The sequence below is a fragment of the Eucyclogobius newberryi genome, unplaced genomic scaffold (genome assembly GCF_026437365.1).
Source record: "Eucyclogobius newberryi isolate DKJ021-1_F unplaced genomic scaffold, fEucNew1.0.hap1 SCAF_8, whole genome shotgun sequence".
Taxonomy (NCBI): Eukaryota; Metazoa; Chordata; class Actinopteri; order Gobiiformes; family Gobiidae; genus Eucyclogobius; species Eucyclogobius newberryi.
In genome coordinates, this window is record NW_027316500.1 from 15,068,017 (window position 1) to 15,090,377 (window position 22,361).

General features: G+C 39.0%; 1 protein-coding gene across 1 annotated transcript; it reads right to left on the bottom strand.

The window, feature by feature from the left end:
- Positions 1-1,641: 1,641 nt before the first annotated feature.
- tmem72 (transmembrane protein 72) lies at positions 1,642-5,670 on the bottom strand. The gene is made up of 5 exons (XM_072436986.1): positions 5,553-5,670; positions 3,141-3,207; positions 2,667-2,738; positions 2,451-2,590; positions 1,642-2,080 (listed from the first exon to the last, which is right to left on the bottom strand). The coding sequence occupies exons 1-5, from the start codon at positions 5,614-5,616 to the stop codon at positions 1,740-1,742; spliced, it is 684 nt and encodes a 227-aa protein (XP_072293087.1). The 5' UTR covers positions 5,617-5,670; the 3' UTR covers positions 1,642-1,739.
- Positions 5,671-22,361: the final 16,691 nt, after the last annotated feature.

The following is a 22,361-nucleotide window of genomic DNA, read 5'->3' on the forward strand; positions in this document are numbered from 1 at the left end:
GTATTGCACTGGTGGTGACATATGGTCTGATTTCACTACACTGAGCTTCACATTTTACAGCTCCTCCCTCACCCACATCGCCATGGTCACCGCTCTCAGACGACGCACAAAGACCAGACGTGAACACATGCCACGGTCTGAAACACCTGCTTCAGCGTCGACGCTCACACACTCCGCGATTGAAAGAATTGATCTAATTTATTTCTTCATAAATTATGCATGATGTAGTAACAAGATTGGAGACATATACCTTTTCAATCATGCTGAAAGTCATGTCCACAGTGAATTACCCCTAAATGGTAACGCTGAAAATGTATTTGCACATGGTGAAAGATAAATACAAAAATGAGAAAATGTTTGAATTACATTTGGGGATGGTGGACTAAAAATAGTGAATAAATAAAATAATGGACCTTAAATGTATAGGTTATGTTTTATTTAATTATTGATTGCGAGACACTGCAGGTGAAATCTTAACATGTAAATCAGAACAAATTTAAATGTTATGCTTAATTTACTTAATTTTGTTGACATTAGTTGCAAAAATGTACAGAGGAGATTTTGGATGTCTTTAGTATCTGAGTAGATTAACTAGATTTGACTGAAAACTGGTGTGAAAATCCTTTGGTGTTAATTAAATGATAATGGAACATCTTAAAGTGCAGATTGGACACGTTTGTTGTTTCTAGATGAGAGTTATTTGTTGAGAAAGCAAACTCTGAGGAAGTGTGGTTGCCAGGAGGCACATCATTGACTGCCCTGTTGTACAGACTTATTGGACAGAAATTAAAAAGGCACTACAGACTATCTTTGACACTACGATCCCATCAGACTTTAGATTCATGTATTTGGGTCTTAGAACCCCTGCCATAGACAATGGGAATGGATATCTCTGGAGGATACTTTTGGCGGCCGGGAAAAAGGCCATCACAAAAAAATGGATAACACAAACTGCACCAACAATAAAGGACTGGACCGACATCACAATGGACATACGGAAAATGGAAAAAATCTCATACGGACTGAACTTGGAAATGGACAAATTTGACATAAACTGGACTAAATGGGACTCACGTGTGCACTGGTGTGCTTTAACCATATTATTCTAAAAACAATAATCGCAAACAATACACACTTAGTATTTTCTCTGGTACCGCCCACTCTGCACTTTCCTTCCTTCTGCAGTTTCCTTCTTCTTCTCCCTGCCGTTGCTGTTTTTGATTACTGTTGCTGTTACTGCACTGTATCTTTATTTACGCACAAGTTTTGATAGGTCTGTATTTTTTTCAATTAAAAAAAAGATGAAGCAAATATACCAAGAAAAACAAAAAAAAGTAGTGCCATAATTTGATAATTCTTAGTCTTCTTCTATGCTTCTGATAACAATTGGTATGGACGGCATTGAGACAAAATAAAGTCCATGTGCCGCTGACATGGTAAAACATTACGTTAAAAACTATTTACTTGAAGTAGCATTTGTAATATTTGTGAGGAAAACAGCAGTTGAATGTCAAAATCCACCGTTTTTCATGTGAAATTGAGAATAACGTATCTCTATATTGTTACAGAGTGTCGCAGCTTTTTAATTCAAGGTTACGACATCATCAACTTCTACTATTTGAACATAATATTCCCTAGAATGTGATCTTTTGTTGAGCAGAGTCCCAGTATTTTTAGCTTGTCTGTAAAGAGGAAGTGTCAGTCTGTGATCATGCCGTGTCTGAGGTTGTGTCACATGACTAGTCCATCTCCACCATCTCTCTCTCCAAAGGCTCCTCTTTACTGCCCCGAAAACACACGAGCCTCCTGTCTTTGTGTTTGGGCTCTAACATGACCTGGATACTGTCTTCTCCCTCACATGAAACGAGATCCTCCTCCTCCTCATGGTTTGTCAGGGCCAGCCTGTCCTCCTTCCTCCTGCTCCACACCAATTTAAGAAACGAGAATGATTTGTCAGTTTGCTCGGTGATGCACACGGTGGTCAGATTCTGGTCACTGTAGCTCTTCTGTTGATCAATGGTATTTTTAGGTTTCTTGCTTAGAATGAAGTTGAAAATGGCTGTCACCAGAAGCATTGTTCCTGGAAGAGATGAGATGTGTTTTGATTGATTCATGCATGTTTGTGTAATCCTGCAGTTGAGGATATACTATAAAAGACAAGGGAACTATTCTATCTTTTGAGAGCATTTGCTTTATTTGCAAGCACATTTGTTACAGTATATTCTGTTAGAATAACACATTTAAAGTAAAACTAAATAATGTTTCTATGTACTATAGCACTTGGAGCATTTGCACTGGATCCAATGGTTATTTTGGGTGGATGTGATCTCTCTCTTACTTTCTCTTTTTTCTGCATATTACTTGTTTTGTGTCTGTTAATTTAAATTGTTTTTATGTGTCGAGTTGTGCTGTAAAACTAATTTCCCAATAAATAGAACTTGAACAGTTACCTGGTATAGTTGCATGCCAGACCAACACAGGATGCAGGAAGCAGACCACCGACAGTATGAAGTAATAAAGGAACTTATGGAAACCTCCGACACGAGCCATTTTACCCCACAGTACGAAAATCTGCCAGTCTGGAGGGCAGCTAAACAAAGACCAGAAGACATGTACCTAAGATGAGCCAAAACTGATAACTAAATGTGTCAACTAGATGCACTCACAGTAGACATGTGACCAAAAGAGTGTCCAGGAAGAAGGCCATCTCAAACAACATGATCCCAGAAGATGAGACTCTGACCAGAAAAACAGTGAAAGAGAAAAAACAAACTAGCAAAACTATCAAAATTAGAATCAAATTAGAAACAAAATTCTGTCAACACTGTCTTTTTTTTGGTTTAACAAGATTAGCAATTTTAGAGCAGAAAGGGTAGTTTGACTTATTGACTTATTATCAAAAATAACGTCCTCATTTAAACTCCTCTGTTACTTCTATTCATCATTGTCTGTCTCAGAAGGTTGGCTGCTAAAACATTTCCTTTGGGAGGTTTTCCTGTAGGACATTGCCAAATACGAGAAAGATAAAATGGCTATGATTTGTCCGTACATATTTCTTTCAAAGGCCGGGCAAGTTACTTTAGATATATATGTATCCAAAAGCATCATAATCATCTATACTCCACTGGTGAAATACTTACAGTAGGTAAATGCCAAGGCCGGTAAACTCTCCTTGTTGCGTAGTCTCAATCCCAATTCCACACAAGACTAAAAAAAGAACATCCAATTCAGAGTTTGTCCACCAGGTGTCAGTGTTTAACAAGCTGACCGTACGTGACACAGTTTTATAGGGAGATCCTGAGATAATGACGCAGTACATGTAAATACCCAAAGACGTAGTGTTTTGTTTTTTTTGGAATGTAGGCTAATAGTTTCCTTCTATGTCATTTAAAAGGCTGCTCCTGGTTGTAATTACCACTTCAGTGCCCACTGAGTAGTTTTACCATGTTGAAGATATTTTAAATACAGGTCTTAAAATACCTAAGTCTACAAGTAGAAGCTTCCATCCTGCTCATGTGCCCCAGGAGTAAAGGAAGTCGGAAGTCCACATCATTTGTACTCATTTTCTCTATTCAACGTTTACAAGATGCTCATGTTCAGCTGTTGTGTCACTTCCATTGCCTTTGTTTTAGGCCAGATGCCCGTCCAAATGGGTCGGCTTCATTTACTAGGGCCTGGAACTGGCAAAAAAGTCTTGTAGCTTATTGTACTCAAACTAATAAGATTAAACTAAATGTATTACCGTATGTCTGTACTCACACACAACACTTTCCTTTGTTTGTCATTTAAACCAATCTAATATTTTTAACATTTTATTTTAATATCAACATTTCTGTAATTACAAGGACTAGAACTTAAACTGTAGTAACTAAATGCATTTTCAAAGACACCACCCTTGACCTGAACTAAAAGAAATGTTTAAAAAAGGTGAATACATTATCAAAACAATAAGAATTCATAATCACCAAATATAATGTCAGGTGTATATGATTTGCACGCCTACATTTTCCCTACAGGGTTAAGAAGCGTCTCGGTCCGTTCACATGGAAACAATTTGTGTGCTCTCTGTTGTGTTTACCAGGAATCTGAGATTAAATATGCACCAGAGTGAAACAGGGGAATGTGGCTGCTGCCTGTTTTCTGGTAGTTTATAGAGTGTGAGGGGTATTAACGCCACATATAGCCTGCTGCATATATTAACATACATACATGTCTGACTATAGAAATTACAGACAAGGATTAGCTGCAAGGCAAGTTAATGGCACACACACGTAGACACTTTAAGTCAATCATAGTGGAAAATGAAGAATGCAAATTTAAAATACTTATTATGCACCGACATATGTATAAAATATGAAACCTGCGTGAATGAATGATAATATACAAATATATTTTAAAAAGAAGATAAACTGCTCTTATTTTCTCATCAAACCACGGCCGAGGCGCTGGTTTGATCTTGTAGTATCCAGGGTAAGTGAAAAATAAACATATTATTCGGAGCAACTTCTGATAAATAAATCTGAAAAATGCAAACATCTACTACTACTGTTGATAATAATACTTTTAATTTATTTCGATCAAAACACACACTTTAAAAGGCTCCACATCAAAACCTATTTTACATTGGCACATATTCTCTGTATGAAAGCACTGAACTGCTGAATGCTGCTGAACTATGCACACTACTGTAGGTGTGAACGAGCAACCGCTTTTCATTTATGTTTCTGGATCGACTGTGACGCACATGTCTTCCAGTTGAACTTGAGTGTCTGCAGATGTTTTGATTTGAACAGAGGGGGGCCCCATATTTCAATGAAGAAGAAGCATTTATCAGCGAGCGATTTCCCCATGATGATTTAACGCGTTTTGGATAGATGAGTGTACCGTAGTTTGTCCCTGAGAGACGGACACAAAAAACAGAACCAGAGACGCAAAAACAGCAAAGTTGTGTAAGATTGAGTTGCTGCAATGAACTTCATACTTCATTCATCATCAATAATGTGTTTGGATGATCTGAGAGGTCGGGGAAACAGCCGGCCTACATCATTATTTAACCTACTAATGTTTTGGGATTTTTATTATGTTTTAACATTTTGCCATTCGGATATTCAGTCATTTTACAGTTCACACTTGTCAATATCTGGTCTTTTTTGAGCCCAGTTCATCCCTGATGTGGACTTGGTTTGATCCTGTTCTAGTCTTTGCTTCGTCTGATATTGTCCAGGTTTAATTTTGAGTTTAGTCCTGATTTGGACCCAGTTTTGATGCTTAGGACATCTGGATAAAAAAAAAAAACAATACACAAATGCCTGGTCAAATCAATAGAAAAATGAAAAAGAGAGGAAAGGAAAATGTCCTATTGGTTGATTTATTTATTGTTGTTCTGGTGTGTCTTCTTGTGTATGTATTGCACCATTTGCTCTTTCTTTTGACAGTTTTGTTCTAACCAGAAAATAATAATCACAAATCAATCACCAAAAGAAGAAAAAATCATAAGGAAAGATAATTCATTCAATATTACTTTTGTCACCCAAAATAAAACAAAACTGTACCTGCTGCGGTAGAAACTCCAAGAATCCTACACATGCATTCCAAAAAAATCCAAACGCTTTCCATAGTTAAAAAAAACAACTTCTTCTTGTAGTGAATGCCTAACCAGACATCTTAAAAGCAAATTAGTTAAATCACTAAATATAAAAAAAATATGGCATACTACACCTGCAGAGCCGGCTCGACCTCCGTCACCCAAAAGCGGTTTGTGACACAATGCCCCTGTTGCTTTGGATAATCGGCTTCACACAAAAACAAGCCACCACAAACACAGAGGCATTCTTTCACCGCGTCAAGGTGAAACTCTGCTCCCAGCCATTATTCATTAGTTAAAGATTATTAACATTAGCCGTGTTTTTTGCATCAACATTGAACTACAAACGAGTTACAGTTTAGGCAGGCTGTAATTTCATCTTGTTTAGCATTTGGCCATGAGTTCTTTATTATTATTATCCTGCAAAGGGTGATGTAGTGGAGAAATTGTGCCTGTTAGTAAAGCATAATGCAATCTATGTTTTTAATCTAGAAACACACTCTTTTAATGCAATTAAGCTGTAATAGAAGACAATTCATCTCAGTTAACACAGCTGTTGGATGTATTTTGTCCAAATTCATGTTCATTGGAGGTTGTTCACTGTTTAACTTTTTATACTTGCCTTCTGAAACTTGGTGACTCTTCAGCTTCATAAATCTCCTTAAAGTTCAACAAAGGAGTTGTTGTGCTTTTGTTCCACTTATTTCCGGATCAGGGTCAAGGTCAGAAGAATTAAGAGCTTGCAGGTCATCTAAAAGTATTTTACAAAATAATATTACCGTACACAGTCAGGAAGAAGTACTCAACAATAACAATTATAAAACTAAAAGACAGATGCCGATTGAGTGTGTGCTCTCAAAATGTGCTTTCTTCCAAACAATAAATCTAGATTTTAATCAAGAACCCTTTTTATGGTCAACATAACTTAACTTCAACGTATCAAACACTGCAGATCTATGGCAAAGTATGGAAAATAAGAATAAATGATTGACAATTTGACATCCTGGGTTGTGAAATGCTGCCCTCTGGTTAAAGTCTAATTTATGGTAACTATGCAGATCGTGAGTAGATTTTAACAGTCTTCACAACATGCCAGAGGGGTTTTAAAATAACTGTAATAGATCATATCATTTGAGAATTAAAATATTAAGTTACTTTGCTAACAGGGGCACCTGGGCCCCCTGAAAGCTTTTTATATGCCCCCCCACATTTCTTTACCCATTACCACAAATCATTAACCATAAATAATGTTTTCCATACACAATGCGTCTTGTTTCTGGGACACAAAGCACCCTAAACGTTCTCCTTTCGGTCAGTTCAGCTCTCTTAGCACAGGCTCGGCAGCTCAGAAGCAGAGCAGACTGAACCATTATGAGAGAGGGGTGATTGAAACATAGAGAGTTTTTTTTATTTGTCAACTACACAAACAAGGGTAATATAACATACAATGAGGCCCCCACATGCTGTAATGAATACTCTAAAATATAACTACTGCCCCATTTGCATAAAAGTGTTCTGAGCCCTTGACAGCCTTTTCTCTCCCGTTTGGTGCCCTTGTTAGCAAATATAGACTTATTTTCTACATGAGACTTACAGACCCATTTCACTGTAACCTCCCAAAGTTCCACTCAATTCCGTTGTGTTCAAATGTATTTTACTCATGGGGATTCCTGTCTGTCTAAACCTTTATTTCCTTTTAATATCAGATTTTCCATATGTCCATCAAACACTATGCAGTATATTTTCATAAAACAGAGCCCTCTAGTGGTAATTAAAAGTACAGTAACATTAAAAAATCTGCTTTATGATTCTGATGGCTCTGATTTATGGGCCAGATGGGACATCTCGCTAACACTTACTAGGAATTAAAGCTGTTTTGCGCTGATTTTTTTAATGAAACCAAAAGGTCAGGAGCATCGTCCAAGGAGATGTAACACAAACACAGAATATGACCAGAGAAATGCAGTTGTGAAACTCTAAAAATAAATCGCAGAGGAGCAGTGGGAGGACAGTGAGTGCAAATATGTGCTGTCTGTGTATTGTAAACACAGATTATATACATCGTTGCCCTGTGGAGATCTGAGTGCCATTGCTTTGAGACTACACTCAGTACTTTCCAATACCACACTGACTGAGCTGTAAATCAGACCTGAGTGATTATATTACTACCATCCCGAATCAAAGCAGCAAGAATGGTGTTGTTATGGGCCATAAACGTTTCAAGCCATGTGGGAAAAGTGCAAGGTGCAGAGCTGAGGGGCTGGAGACAGTCTCAAAAGAACACAAAACACCTTACAGTGCATCTGTAGTATTCACAGCGTTACAGTCTTATTCCAAAAAAATTGAGTACATTATTTTCTTAAAAATTCTACAAATAATGCCTCATAATTACAACGTGAAAGGAGGTTGTCTGAATTTGTTGCAAATGTGTTAAAAAAATAAATAAAAAAATAAAAATAAAATGTACATGAGTATTCACTTCCTTTGTTGAAGCACCTTCGGCACTAATTACAGCCTCAAGTCTTTTTGAGAATAATGCTTCAATCTTGCTACACCTCTTTATGGGCAGTTTTTCCCAGTCTTCTTTGCAGAACCTCACAGGCTCCATCGGATTGGATGGTGAGTGTCGGTTCACAGCCATTTTCAGTTGGGTCTGAGCTCTGGCTGGGCCACTCAAGGACATTCACAGAGTTGTCCTGTAGAGTTGTTCTCCTAGCTGTATGCTTATGGTCGTTGTCTTGTTGGAAGATGAACCTTTGCCCCAGTCTGAGGTCCAGAGCGATCTAGAGCATGTTTTCATCAAGGATGTTGCTGTGCACTGCTGGATTCATCTTTCTGTTGATCCTGGCTAGTCTCCCAGTTCCTGTCTCTGAAAAACATCCCCACAGTGATGCTGCCACCACCATGCTTCACTGTAGAGATGGTACTGGCCACGTGATGAGCAGAGCCTGGTTTCCGCTACGGTTACTATTCAAGCCAAAGCATTTAATTTTTGTTTCATCAGACAGAGTGAAACAAAAATCTCTGGTCTGAGAGTCCTTCAGCATTTTTGCAAACTCCAGGTGGGCAGCCATGTGCCTTTTATTCACTGGCCACTCTACTATACAGGCCTGAGTGGTGGAGTGCTGCAGAGATGGTTGTTCTTCTGGTGGTTCTCCACGGTGGAGATCTTTCAGAGTGACCTTTGGGTTCCAGGTCACCTCCTTGACTAAGGCCCATCTCCCCTGATTGCTCTGTTTGGCCGGGTGACCATCTCCAGGAAGCGTCTTGGTGATTACAAACTGTTTCCATTTACAGATGATGTACCACTGTGCTCAGAGGAGGTGCTCTGACTGTGAGACCAGATATAGACAGGGGTGAGCTTTTACTTCAATCAAGTTGTAGAAGCATCTCAAGGACAATTTTGAGTGTCATGGCAAACACTGCATTTTTGTATTTTTATTTTGAATACATTTGCAAAGAATTTCAACAACTTTCTTTTAAGTTTTCATTATGGGGTATTGATTGTTGAATTTTGAGGCAAATAATGAATTTAATCCCTTTTGGAATAAGGCTGTAACACAAAAAAACGAGAAAAAAGTGAAGTAAGTGCACACCTTTGAGCTTTGATTTTCAGTCAGTTTGCTGGGGAACACTCGTGTGGCTCGAGGTAAAACCCGGTGTAATTTTAAAATCTTCCAATTTTAGTTCACACATGGAATTATTTGCACAGTTTACTGTTTTGGAGTGTCTTTGGATTGTGTCGGTGTAATCCCTCATTTGTCCAGGCGTGTTCCATAGTAGAAAAAGCTTCAGTTGTAGTCATCTGGACTCAGTTTGAAAAAATAGACGTTTCGACTCTCATCCAAGAGTCATTGTCAATAACAGAATTTAGGTCGAGAACTCCGATATTAATACTGTTCTGTGGTAAGACCCGCCCATTGGGAGGAGCCTTCCTGAAGTAGAAAGAGTTGTTTGTTTCAACAGAAACTCCCCCTTGTATCTACCGAGCTAGCCTATTCAGAATCTTAATGGGCTATTAGAAACCCCTTTGTCTTTGTGAGACCCTGGCTCAACCACCCTGAGTACCTGATTAGCATCTAAATGTCCTCTACCTTTCCAGGGGTTCAGAATCCCATTATAAATAACAGGAAGATTAAACCTTAGCCCTCCATTTCTGTTTAAAGAAGGTCTTTTTTTTTTAACAAAAATAGCTTCCTTGACTCCTCTTTCAAACCATCTTTTCTCCCTGCTTAAAACCTTCACCTCACCGTCTTCAAACGAGTGATTAGAGGCTTCAAGATGGAGATGCACGGCACTCTGTGGTCCTGAACTTGTATTTCTTCTGTGCTGATAAAGCCTCTTGTGTAGAGGCTGTTTCGTCTCACCTATGTAACGTTCTTTACAACTTTCTTCACTGCATTGGATCGAATAAACTACATTGCTCTGTTTTTGAGTCGGCAACTTGTCCTTTGGGTGAACCAGTTTTTGTCTTAAAGTGTTTCCTGGTTTAAAATAAACAGGGACTTCGTGTTGTCTAAATATTCTCTGCAGTTTTTCCGACAGGCCAGACACATAAGGGATAGAAACACCCTTCCTTCTCTGTTCAGTTTCCCTTTTGTCCTGCTTCTTGGTTCTCTTCACTCTGTTGAGAGCCCAAGCGGGGTAACCACAGGCTGAGAGGGCATTGCGGACATGTTTTTCCTCTTTCTTCTTGCCCTCTGAGCTGGTGGGCACACCTTGAGCTCTGTGTTGTAAGGTTCTGATCACCCCCAGCTTGTGCTGTAGTGGGTGGTTGGAACCAAAGAGCAGATACTGGTCCGTGTGTGTAGGTTTCCTATATACTTCTATTTGGAGTTTCCCGTCCTCTCCTCTGATCGTGGAACAATCAAGAAAGGCCAAGCGATTCTCCTTAGCGTCTTCTCTTGTAAACCTGATATGTGGGTCCACAGCATTGATGTGATCAGAGAAGGTTTCCAGCTCTTGTTTCTTGATTGTTACAAAAGTATCATCGACATAGCGGAGCCACAGTTTTGGAGCTATGCCTGAGAATGAGGACAGTGCCTTCTTCTCAAAGTGCTCCATGTACAGGTTGGCCACTATGGGAGAGACGGGCGAGCCCATGGCACAGCCATGAATCTGTCTGTAAAATTGTCCCCGGAATTGAAAGTAAGTGGTGTTCAGACAGATGTCCAACAGTTTACATATGTGTTCAGGTGTCAGTTTGGTCCTTTCCTGTAGGGTGGTGTCTTCTTTCAGGTGTCAGTTTGGTCCTTTCCTGTAGGGTGGTGTCTTTTTAAACCAGGAAACACTTTAAGACAAAAACTGGTTCACCCAAAGGACAAGTTGCCGACTCAAAAACAGAGCAATGTAGTTTATTCGATCCAATGCAGTGAAGAAAGTTGTAAAGAACGTTACATAGGTGAGACGAAACAGCCTCTACACAAGAGGCTTTATCAGCACAGAAGAAATACAAGTTCAGGACCACAGAGTGCCGTGCATCTCCATCTTGAAGCCTCTAATCACTCGTTTGAAGACGGTGAGGTGAAGGTTTTAAGCAGGGAGAAAAGATGGTTTGAAAGAGGAGTCAAGGAAGCTATTTTTGTTAAAAAAGAAAGACCTTCTTTAAACAGAAATGGAGGGCTTAGGTTTCATCTTCCTGTTATTTATAATGGGATTCTGAACCCCTGGAAAGGTAAAGGACATTCAGATGCTAATCAGGTACTCAGGGTGGTTGAGCCAGGGTCTCACAAAGACAAAGAGGTTTCTAATAGCCCATTAAGATTCTGAATAGGCTAGCTCGGTAGATACAAGGGGGAGTTTCTGTTGAAACAAACAACTCTTTCTACTTCAGGAAGGCTCCTCCCAATGGGCGGGTCTTACCACAGAACAGTATTAATATCGGAGTTCTCGACCTAAATTCTGTTATTGACAATGACTCTTGGATGAGAGTCGAAACGTCTATTTTTTCAAACTGAGTCCAGATGACTACAACTGAAGCTTTTTCTACTGTGTCTTTGGATTGTATAAAAAGTTGCAAAACTGAACAATTTGTCTGATCATTTGAGAGTGCAACATCTTGAACATACTTGGATGGTGGCACGGATATTATTCACCTCATTATACACCACATTATTATAAACAAAAATTGTTTAAGTGAAGTTTTAGTAGATGGTATGTTGTGGTATCTTGTAAGTCAAGACTCAAAAAAGGTTGAAAAACGCTGCCCTAGAGAACAGAAAAATATCAGATACAACTTCACGTTGTTTGCAAAGATTTTGGTGGTACACATGTAAAAATACAGATTATTTTTTTACTGTAAAACATCAAAACTCAGAATACAGTTTGTAATTGATTAAATAAATATAATCACAAATCAAAGCTGTTTCACACCGTTTCCACATCGCTCAAGGTGAATCCTGATCCCTTTTAGTGCAAATCGAATAACGCACATCACATAAATATTTACTTCTGTCTATTGCTGTGCTCTCTCTCTCTCTTGGACTAATATGAAACTGTTGCAGGATTTGATTTGCGCTTGGCACTTCCAATAAGACAGTGAATATGATCTACAGAGTTGAGGTCGTCTCTGCGGTGACGGCGGTGTCTGATCAACATCTGTCATTCCACATCAAGAAGCAGCACACTGTGAGCCGAAACAGGGCTTCCTCGTTTTCCCATCATGCCTTGGGTCTACATGTGTCTTGAAGGGGAATCTAAATATGTTAACCATTACTATATTGTATAATCAACTATATTAATTTTGCAAAACTGTATTAAAAGTATAACCAACTATATTAATTTTAGACTGTGTTACACTTGGGTTAACTCCTTATACGCACAACACAGTCTATTGTCCCATTTGAGACACTCACTGCTCCTTTTGAGACACTCTTTGATAAGGACGGACACCTTCCCGGAGCAGCTCCAGACTTCAAGGCCACAGACGTGTGAAAGAGCTCATGGAGGAAGACTGAAAGGAGGCGTCAATCGTCATATTCCGCCTAATATCTGAATGTTATAAATATAACGCAGAGCAGGGATTTTGGCGCGTCCGGACTATGCCCGTGTAAGTCGCCGGTCATATTTGCATAGGGACAGATTTGGTAAGCGCTCTGCTATCTGTGTTATTCTTGTACATGGTAGGGATTAAACATCTGATTGATTTTGACTTTCTGATTCTTTCTTTCTTCTTTCATAAACGAGCACGCCAACAGTCTCCTTCACTGTCGGTCATTTGTCTATCGTAGCAGCAATGCAGACAGTACAACCAATATAGTAAAAATTAATCGGATAGAGCTGAATGCCCATTTGAGGAACAATGTCTTGACCAGTGAAAGACAAAAACACAGAAAAAACGTTAATTATCTCGAGACAGGGCTCATCGCATTCATTCATATCCTCACACACTGACCGCGAAGAGAGAACAAACTGCAAGCCTTTCTCAGCTCGGAGGGGACTTTCCTTTTCTGAATAAGTCTAGTATGAAACAACATGTTAGTATGTGGTTACTCAGTGGTTAGATCGTTAAATTGTAAAAGATGTTCCCCGGCGACCTCATGACTCATGGTGTGCCACACAGGCTTTCAATTTATTTCAGTAGAAGAGATCGACTTACCTTTAATCTAATAATAATAATCAAATATTCGCAAAGGCCGCAAAGTTCTTGATTGAAAGATAAATAAGTTGGAGTCGAGATTATATCATACATGGTTGGTTTTGAATACATTGTTTTAGGATGTTTCACTTCAAAGCAAATGATCAGTCATGCTGTGATATCTACCCATGTTTTGGGTAAGATTAAGGTAAGGTATTTGTACTTAATGATTATTGACTTAGGAGGGCTTATCTGGAGGTTTTTGCCTATAAACCATTTGAAAATGTGCAAGCAAAAACAGTCTAAACTCAAAATTGAAGCGGAAAATAATGTGATTTCAATAGAGAAACTGGGATTAACCGCGGAATGTCACAAAATATGAAAAATCATGGCAGTTTAGGCAAATGAAAACAACTCAGATACATGTGAGTGGAATCAACGCTGGGTTTAAAGACATTTACTGTTTTGTTTTGCATTATTTGTTTATATAGATTATAACAGTAAGTACAACTGCTAACAAGCATTTCTGTATGAGAGCATAAAGGTTTACAAATACATACAGAAATGTTGAAAGGTTCTACAGATCTATTGCATACTTACATACAATACAATTTTAAGGAAAAGAAATTGCTTTTTTACCCATTGTTTGTAACAGAAAAGCAAACTAACATTTCTACCCTGGAAATTGTTTGCTTATCTTGTGTTATACTAACTTAAAACTATTAGTATTTAGATCTGATATCAGTTAATCATTGAAAATGTATTAGGATTTACTTTACTTCACTTCATACTATACTTTTTTTAACATTTTCCTTGCAAAGCATTTTAAAGAGTTTATTGTGCAGGTTTTAGGTTGATGACGGAATTGGGAAACAGGGAAAACATGCAAACGCAGCAGAAAATAAACTTGGCACAGGAGTCAACCCAGGATCCTTATGCGTGTTAGCTAATCAGACGCTGTGCTGACCCCTCTATGGGTCTGGCTCACATTATACTCTGCTTTGTGACTCGTTGGGAAGGGATAATAACGATGAATCTAACCATAACATTCAAGACATCCAAACTTGCTCGTAGAAATCTGCTCTTCATTTCTATCTTGTTCGTCTCGGGAGCAGACAGAAAACATTTGGGATAATCCGTCTGCCTGTTTAGTCAGAGGCTGGGAGAGGACAAAAGAGAAAAGGTTAGGGTCAGAGATTTCAAATGCTCCATTGCGAGTGTAACAGATTCTAAAGGCATTAAGCTTGATCTGGGAGGATGAGAAGAGGAAAGGATGTTGTACAGAGGATACAATGAAGGAAGGGGTGAGCTGTGAAACTTGTTCCTGTTCTGGAAAGGAGTGGGTCAGCCTGACAATGAACAATAACTCTTTGGGGAGTCGTAAGTAAAATAAAATGTGCAAATAGATCATAAGTAAAGCAAATACAGTTAAAGTAGCTGTAAATCAATGGCTGCAAAATTCAGAACGTGTACAATATTGAAGCAGTATTTTATCTGGTGGTTTATTAGAGAATGTTTTGTTTGGGTGATTTTACTCTTTTATAAATACCATGAAAAACATGCATTCTTAAATGGGGTAGTAGTAACTTGGCTTCTTTTCATCACTTGCTTGTCTCCATGGTGATCATTTTAATACCTTTCTGTGGAACATTCCAGGCAATGGCAAATAGTTCAGAGACTTGGATTCAAAGAGTGGACTTCCCAATGTCCAAGGGCAAACTGGAGAAGGTTCGGTCAGTCTGTTTGTCTGCAGACATGTGCAGAACCAATCAGTGTTCAGAGTCTCGCCAACAACAATCTTAGGAAAGCCATGCTAAATAGATAACAACTGTGTTATATCAAATTTATCATTAAAAAAATGAATATGCATGTATTACAACATTGACTAGTTGTGTAAATGAAATTCTGCAAGTTAAAGGGGCATGGTACAGTTTTCTGGTGGAACATTGGAAACCTTCTTTTCTCCATGGAGATGTTGTTTTGTGAATCTTCCACAAAATTATGCAAAACTCCTATCTCCACACGATTGGCATCCAAACCAAGTCATTTCTGGCAAAAAAAAGGCTGCAGTTGAACAAATGAAAGCTAGATAAGTCCATACCAAACTGTGGAGCATTTCCATGAGAGACAAACAGATGATGGACACGGCACCAGAAAACTCACATAATTCCCCTTTAAATTAGACTTAAAAGGAGATCACTGATGATATGTGGCGGCCAAACAGGTGCAGCAGAAGTTGAGTTACAGGTGGAGCTGGATTCAACGTGCTGGTCTTTGGCTGTTACTTTTGGCTGAGTTTTGCTGAAGTATTTATGGGCCTTTATCTACTCCTCGCATGTGCGTATGACATGAGCCAGTAAATTTAAAGCTGCGGAGGCCCCGGACATATGGCGATCAGTTTTGTGTTTCTATAATTTACAAATTTGAGGCACAGCAAGGCCAGCTCCTGTTTGTCTGGTGAAATAACTTTAACATGTCCAAACACACCTGTATCTGAAATTATATGTTGTCCTTCAATGTGAAATAAGACCCTCAGCTTGTGTGTACAATATTTGACATAAACCATGGATGTGTAATTGCGTGGATGGTTTGACAAGAGTGCCAGAGCAGCAACGGATAAAATGGATGATTAAGTTCAAGATCAAGGTTAAGAGAGGAATTGCGGCCCATTATAATGTTATGGACACCGTGTTGTAGTCATGCTAACTGAAGTCGAACTGCTTTAGTCAGGAGCCTCACGATCCGGCCCATATGGCTGTGTTTTGTGTGAATGAGTGCAGTACTTACTGTGAGGACTATCTGTCACTAAATGCTTCCATGCAGTAGTTGAAAAGCGCTGGTCACACTATGACGCCAATGACGCGTGATCATAGACCGTCTGCCTGGAAGTGACACAATGTTTAAGGCTCAGACAGAAGCCCTTGATAAAAGAAAGGAAACGATTTGGTGAGTAACAATTCAATTTTTTTTAACAAAAGGAATTTCCTGAATAAATAAAATAAAAATCACGTTATTAACATTTTGTTGCTATTTCTCAATTATCCCTTACACAGATACGGTAGTCTAATCCTTCAGTTTGTTAGTCCTGATTAACTCAAGATTGTATTGATTCATGCATGGCTGAGTAATCCTATATCGTCCTGCATTTGAAGGTCAAGTCCTCGGACAATTCCAGTTTTCACCTACCCCTGTCCCCGCCCACTTTGATTATTTGAAAACCTTAGACTCTGAGTGATACATTTAGGGTCCTAAAATGTGAGGTAGCCCCTTTAAAAAAATAAAAGCGTGTAAATAAAAATGTGCTGCTTGTTACAGTGAAATGTCACTATGAACAGTCAGAGCTGGATGTTTCAGTTCAATACTAAGTAAAAAGCCCAAAATGTATTCTATAAAGTTAATCAAGAAGCATAAATGTTAATTTATATATTAAGTAAGTTTCTTTCGATAGTCTTGTATACATTTTATATATTTATTTATATATCTTCAGAGACAGATGAATGTAGGTGCTCAAGAATTCTTATGGAGCTTGACATACACTACTGCAATGAAATACAAACACCGGCAGCAGCAATACATTTCTCTTATCTTTTATTATTTAACCATTGATGAGTGACTGAAAGTGTTAATGATGTTAAGGTGAAAATCGATTCTATATATTTTTCTATTTCTTCATATTGGAGTCGGTTGCATGTTAAATAAACAATTAACAAGGGCGTTAACTGCATGTACCGCCGACATACTGATGTGTAAACCAGAAAGTGTTTATACTGGCATCTGCTAACCTGATATGATAATTAATGGTGAACTGAGACATAGTTAAAATATGACTCTATGGAAATACAAGCTGCTGTGTGAAGAGAATGTGTCCACATTTGTGCGAACACCTGCCACACGCATAAGTCTGTTTTCATAGTCGAATAGCCTAACAAGCTGTGAGTGACAACAGCTCTGAGAACGAGGAATATGTATGATTTATGGCCCAATTCTCAAAGAGCACGGACTGCCTTCCAAAAGATTTATGATAGCCAATGACTTTTCCAGAAATCCTTTTTATGCAAATGTTATAGACTCCCACATGTCTGTCCATCATCAGTCCGACATGTCCTGCTCTTTGGCGGTGTGGCTCATGCACAGTCCCATGTCACTCCTGCACAACCTTACGCTGACCCCCTATTGACCTTTGCACTCGTTCGGCCACAAAGAAATGCGCTTTCAGCAGGGTCATGGCTGCACTTGTGCACCGGCTTTAGTGGTGTAGTTAATACAAGAGCATCCTTAACCAGCTCCAGCCTTCCTCTGACCCTAATGTCGCGCAGGTCACACAGGAATGGCTCATTTTCTTTGCAACTTGCGGTGGCTATTGATTCTGATAATGAAAATTATTGTAAGTGATTGAAAAAATTTAGCTGAATTCCAAAAGTAACACATGTAATCAATTAAGCTGATCAATGTAAACTTAAGGTCAATAGACTTTCATTCCACAAAGTGCTGGCGAGACGAAACAAGTCATTCTGAGAGCAATTGGAGGTGAGTAACATTTCAATCGTTTGTTCTAATGTAAAAAAAAAGTCACTACAGTAATCAATATGCATGGAGTTTTAGACAACTGGGAATGGGAAGAAGATACACGGAGTATTTTACTGTATCAACACCAGCAGAAATATCTATGTTGGGTCCAATTTGTAGGAAAAATAAACTTCAAATTGTTGCTTAATCATAATAAGGCCTTGTGTAATCAGTGTTAAAGCGTTACAGCGCAGGATTTCTGCTTTGAATCTTCATTAATCTTTCATTTATGTTGTTAAATCTGTTAAATGCTTGGCCAGGATCATCCCCTCTGGACTTGGACGTGCACTGGCAAAGCATTTCACCCTCAGAATCAAACAGCTGTTCCTGGAGGTGTGTGAAGAACTGTCTTGATTGTTTGTTTTATTGTTTGTCCTCTGAACAACCTGCACTTTCCAACTTTAGGGTCAAAGGTCGATGAGAAATCCAGCCTCACCTTCACATTTTCTGCATCTGCTTGGACCTGACGAAGAGCCAGGAGTAATAAACATTCCGCAGGATATTAGATAAGAGGCAAGGAATTCAACCAGTCCTTGTTTTGATTGTAGTTAATGTTCACAACTTATAGAATTAATTCACCAATTGTGATCTGATGGTGAAATACGAAGTAGTTTACATTTGTGAAAGTCATACATAATTATTGGAAAATGAAGGAAAACGCACATTAATAAATTGTTTCAACTTTCTCTGGGTATGTGTAAAATGCTACAGAGTCACATTAATTTACATTCAAGAGAAATAAAAAGGTAACATAAAAGCAGCATTACATTTTCAAAGAGTTTTAAGGTATTTTTCATTGTTTATGAAGTTGTTTTTAAAATGTGAAGGATATATTTATTTTTGTAGGATTTGTCTTCAGGTATGAGTGTAAAATTGGTATAATAATAAGGCCTATACTTGAGAGAATTATTGATTATTTATTTTAACTGAAACTTAGACACTTTATTTTGTATTAACCGAACCAAACCAAACAAAAAAGCCAATTCCATCAGCTCTTCCCTCATATGAAATAAGCTTTATTAAATTTCCACACATATTTGTTGATTCACTGAGCAGTCCTGAGACATTCCACTTCTGCCAAATTTCATGGTCATTGTATTTGATGAGGATTGCCCTGTGAGTTATTCTCCCGACCTTTGACCCCGCGGCCCCTGGCGACTCCATCCAAACCTCTGAGTAAGTGATCCAGGCCTGACGTACCAGGCAGGAGAAAGGCCCTAACTCTTTCAGGGCTTCACTCTGGGAGGCCCCAACTACAACTTGTAATCGTGAATCGTACTGTGTCTAACATATATGAACCATTAGTCACCTACACGCACACATCACCACCACGACACCATTAATATCTGATCAGTCACTGAAAACAAGCAGGCTGATACAGCGCTGGCATACGAGGATTCATTTCAACACCGCATAGTAACAAAGTCTCCGCAGACATGTGCCAGACCCGCGCGAACTGATGCAGGGGTCAGGCGTTCCTTGTGAAAATACACATGCTAATTGGCGTATGCTCTGTGCCATTCATCAAACAAAATGTATGATTACAGAGAAATGCGAGTGTTTGCAAAGCATTTAAATTTGACCTTTTTCACACAGTGAACGCGCGCATTAACCAATCAATTTTTTCAAAGTAAGAAAGGCCTTTGTGTGCATGAATGGCATTATTAAACAAGCTAAAGGTTGTCATAGACTGATTCTGATCTCAAAAAATATCTACAAATACTATAATTGATTGTAATGGCTTTCTCAAGTGGTACGTGATTGTAATACAGAGGCATGCGTCATAGTTGAATGGTATAATGGCAACGTGGCTATGAAAACAACATAAAAAAGATAAGGCAAATTGCTGCTACATAGACTACAACATTTTCCAATAAATTATTTTGAAAATGAAAATTGTAATTCACTTTTGCAAATGTATTATTTTAGATAAACACTTGAATCAACTTTTATTTTAATATTAGCATACATTATACAGTATCCATGGGTTTCAGGTTCCTGTTTTATGCAGCATTTTGAAGTCTTTTTCCCACTCAAAAGATGAAATCATAACATTTTAAATGTTATTTGCTATGGCAATGGTCCGATGGCAACCAGGGCCGGCCTAGCCTATAAGCGAACTAAGCAGTCGCGTAGGGCCCCGAGGCTTTAATAGGGCCCCCAATCTGGCAACCCGTTTTATGCGAAGTGCAAGCGCAGCGTGCGCCACTAGTGTAGTAGCGCTGCTGGCGCGGCAGCGCACACAGCGGTAACATTATAACGCACAAACCGCATTTATTTGTAATGACAATCTGGCAACCAAGACACCAAACCTGCGCTGATTGGTCAACTTCATTGTGCGCGAGGAGCTCGATAGCAAAATATAAACACAACAGAACATGGTCCTCATGTCCAGAGGAATATATCCCCCCGATGCCGAAAAACGAAAGAAGAAACTTCTTGACGATGTAAAGAAACTGCAAACTCAACAACACTCTCCAGGAATTGAACTTCTCTTACAAAGAGACGGTTAATGCTGCTGTTTGAAACAACACGATTCTGTCACGTTAGTTCGCTCAGGCTGGAGGCGACGAGAGCTCTGCCCCGCGCACAATAATATGTCTGAATGAAAGATAATAAGTTTAACATTGACACCAGCCCGGTGGTGTGAGCTGCAGGTGAGGCCGGTGAGGGGCGTCTGTGCCCCGGGTCACTAAGAGGCGGAGATCCGGTCCAGACGAGCGCCGTCTCGTTCAGAACCTCTGACGTGAGACTTTGGAGTGAACAGTGTGCGGCCCCTGTCCCGGGCCCCTGTCCCGGGCCCCTGTGCAGCCTCAGTCAGAGATGAGCGGGTTTGAGTTTGTGTCCCCCTCTCTCACATCACCATGTGTGAGATCAATCGTGACTCGTGATGTCTGTTTTACTTTGACTTCTTAAAGTGCAATAAGAGGAACGTAAAGGTGCAGGAGTCCAGTGTGTGATGTTCAGATCAGAACAAACATTTATATTGTAATTCACTTTTAATAGAGCAATAAAACATTTCAATTTATTTAAAAAGCATCATTAGACTATTTGTTATAAATTATAATAAATTGATAGTGAAAAATAACCAGACATATTATGATTACGTCTGTTATAGAATAATACTATATATTTTTATATAAAAGTGGCAAAGTTGCAGAAACGCAGTCTCTTCACTATAACTAGGTTTGGACCTTCACTTCTTGTTCTGTTCATTCTCTGGGAATAACATGTTTGCACTGTTTTATCAGTGTTAATTGTTAATCAAGCAATGCTTATGCCATTTGTTTAATTTAATATAACTTGTTTTCTCACTTTGGCAAGAAGGAAGAGTTGGGAGCTGTAAAAGATAAATTAGTAAGGATAACTATTACTTTTACATTTTCAGTTAAAATGAATCAATTTGATCATAATTATTTTTCACAGCCAATATTGTATTGAGTAATTAAGTACACTAATGTATTAATAACTGGCTTTAGTCATTTTCTCCTGGCGCAGTTTCATCACATCATCATTTTATAGCATTACAACCTTAACATTTTACTCTTACTTTAGCCGGCTGGACCACATTAAAATGCACCAGAAGACCCAAAAAAGGTCTAAAAATCTCTGGGGGAGAGCCCCCAGACCCCCCTGTTCATTAATTTAAACTAATGTGCTAATGTGGCTGTCGACCCTTAACGCCCACAAATACGCCCAAAAACATATCTGGGACGTGTGTTATTTGTACAGGGAGTAGAGGTGATGTCAGCGGAATACCAAGTTGCATTGTGGGATTTAAGTTATCAATATTTGAGCTTGTGAGGTGCTGAGAATAAACTAACTGGCAAACAGATGCCCTGGAGTTTTGGTGCGCTTTGTTTGCGTTGAAGAAAGTTCCCATATGTGAATTGTTTACTGACAATGGCAATAAAACTGATTCTGATGACGTGGTGAGGGGCCCCCAAAAATGTTTTCGCTTAGGGCCCCCTGAAGGCTTGGGCCGGCCCTGATGGCAACGGTCCAACTTTCTGAACATTCTAAAATCCATGAATAGATTTTGGAAACTTTGCACTTCAGGAAACCTTTGGGTAAAATATTTAGGGTGCAAATTTACCTTTAGAAAACTGTTTTGTCTGAAAAGTTGGTTCATCACAGTCGACTCACGCATAGGTCAGCTGCTGAATCACCAGAACCTATTCATCTGATCCATACCATGACACCACTTGACAAAGACCAAAAACAACCAGAGCTTGAGTTGAAACGAAGCAGGACGTCTTCACAAATTGATTCAACCGAGGGAATTTTATTTCCTTGTGAATGACACGACCACATCTAAACAAACGGCAGACATAGCGGACATCTCTCACTCGCTCATATATCGGAGTCTGCATGACGAATTGAATGGACAATACATTTACAGTCAGCGTGGCACCACAGACCTAGAACATACATAAGAAAAGTGTTTTTTTTTCAGACTGCTTTGTTTTGGTGTTTATATTAAGGGGGATTCAGGCCAGTCTTTCTAAAAATATGTCTGAATAATGCTTTATTGTTTCAAAGATTTCAACCGTATCATCCGTCAAGCGCTTGTGGAAACGAATGGATTTACTGACACAATAATGGAGACAGTGTTTGTTTCAGGAAACCCAACAT

Bases quoted from the DNA above. Each gene is read 5' to 3' on its own strand.
- tmem72 (XM_072436986.1), bottom strand. From the start codon at position 5,616: ATGGAAAGCGTTTGGATTTTTTTGGAATGCATGTGTAGGATTCTTGGA. The intron at 2,739-3,140 runs GTAAGTATTTCA...TTTTCTGGTCAG, and splicing joins GGCCTTGGCATTTACCTACT to AGTCTCATCTTCTGGGATCA. The intron at 2,081-2,450 runs GTAACTGTTCAA...CATCTCTTCCAG, and splicing joins CTGGCATGCAACTATACCAG to GAACAATGCTTCTGGTGACA.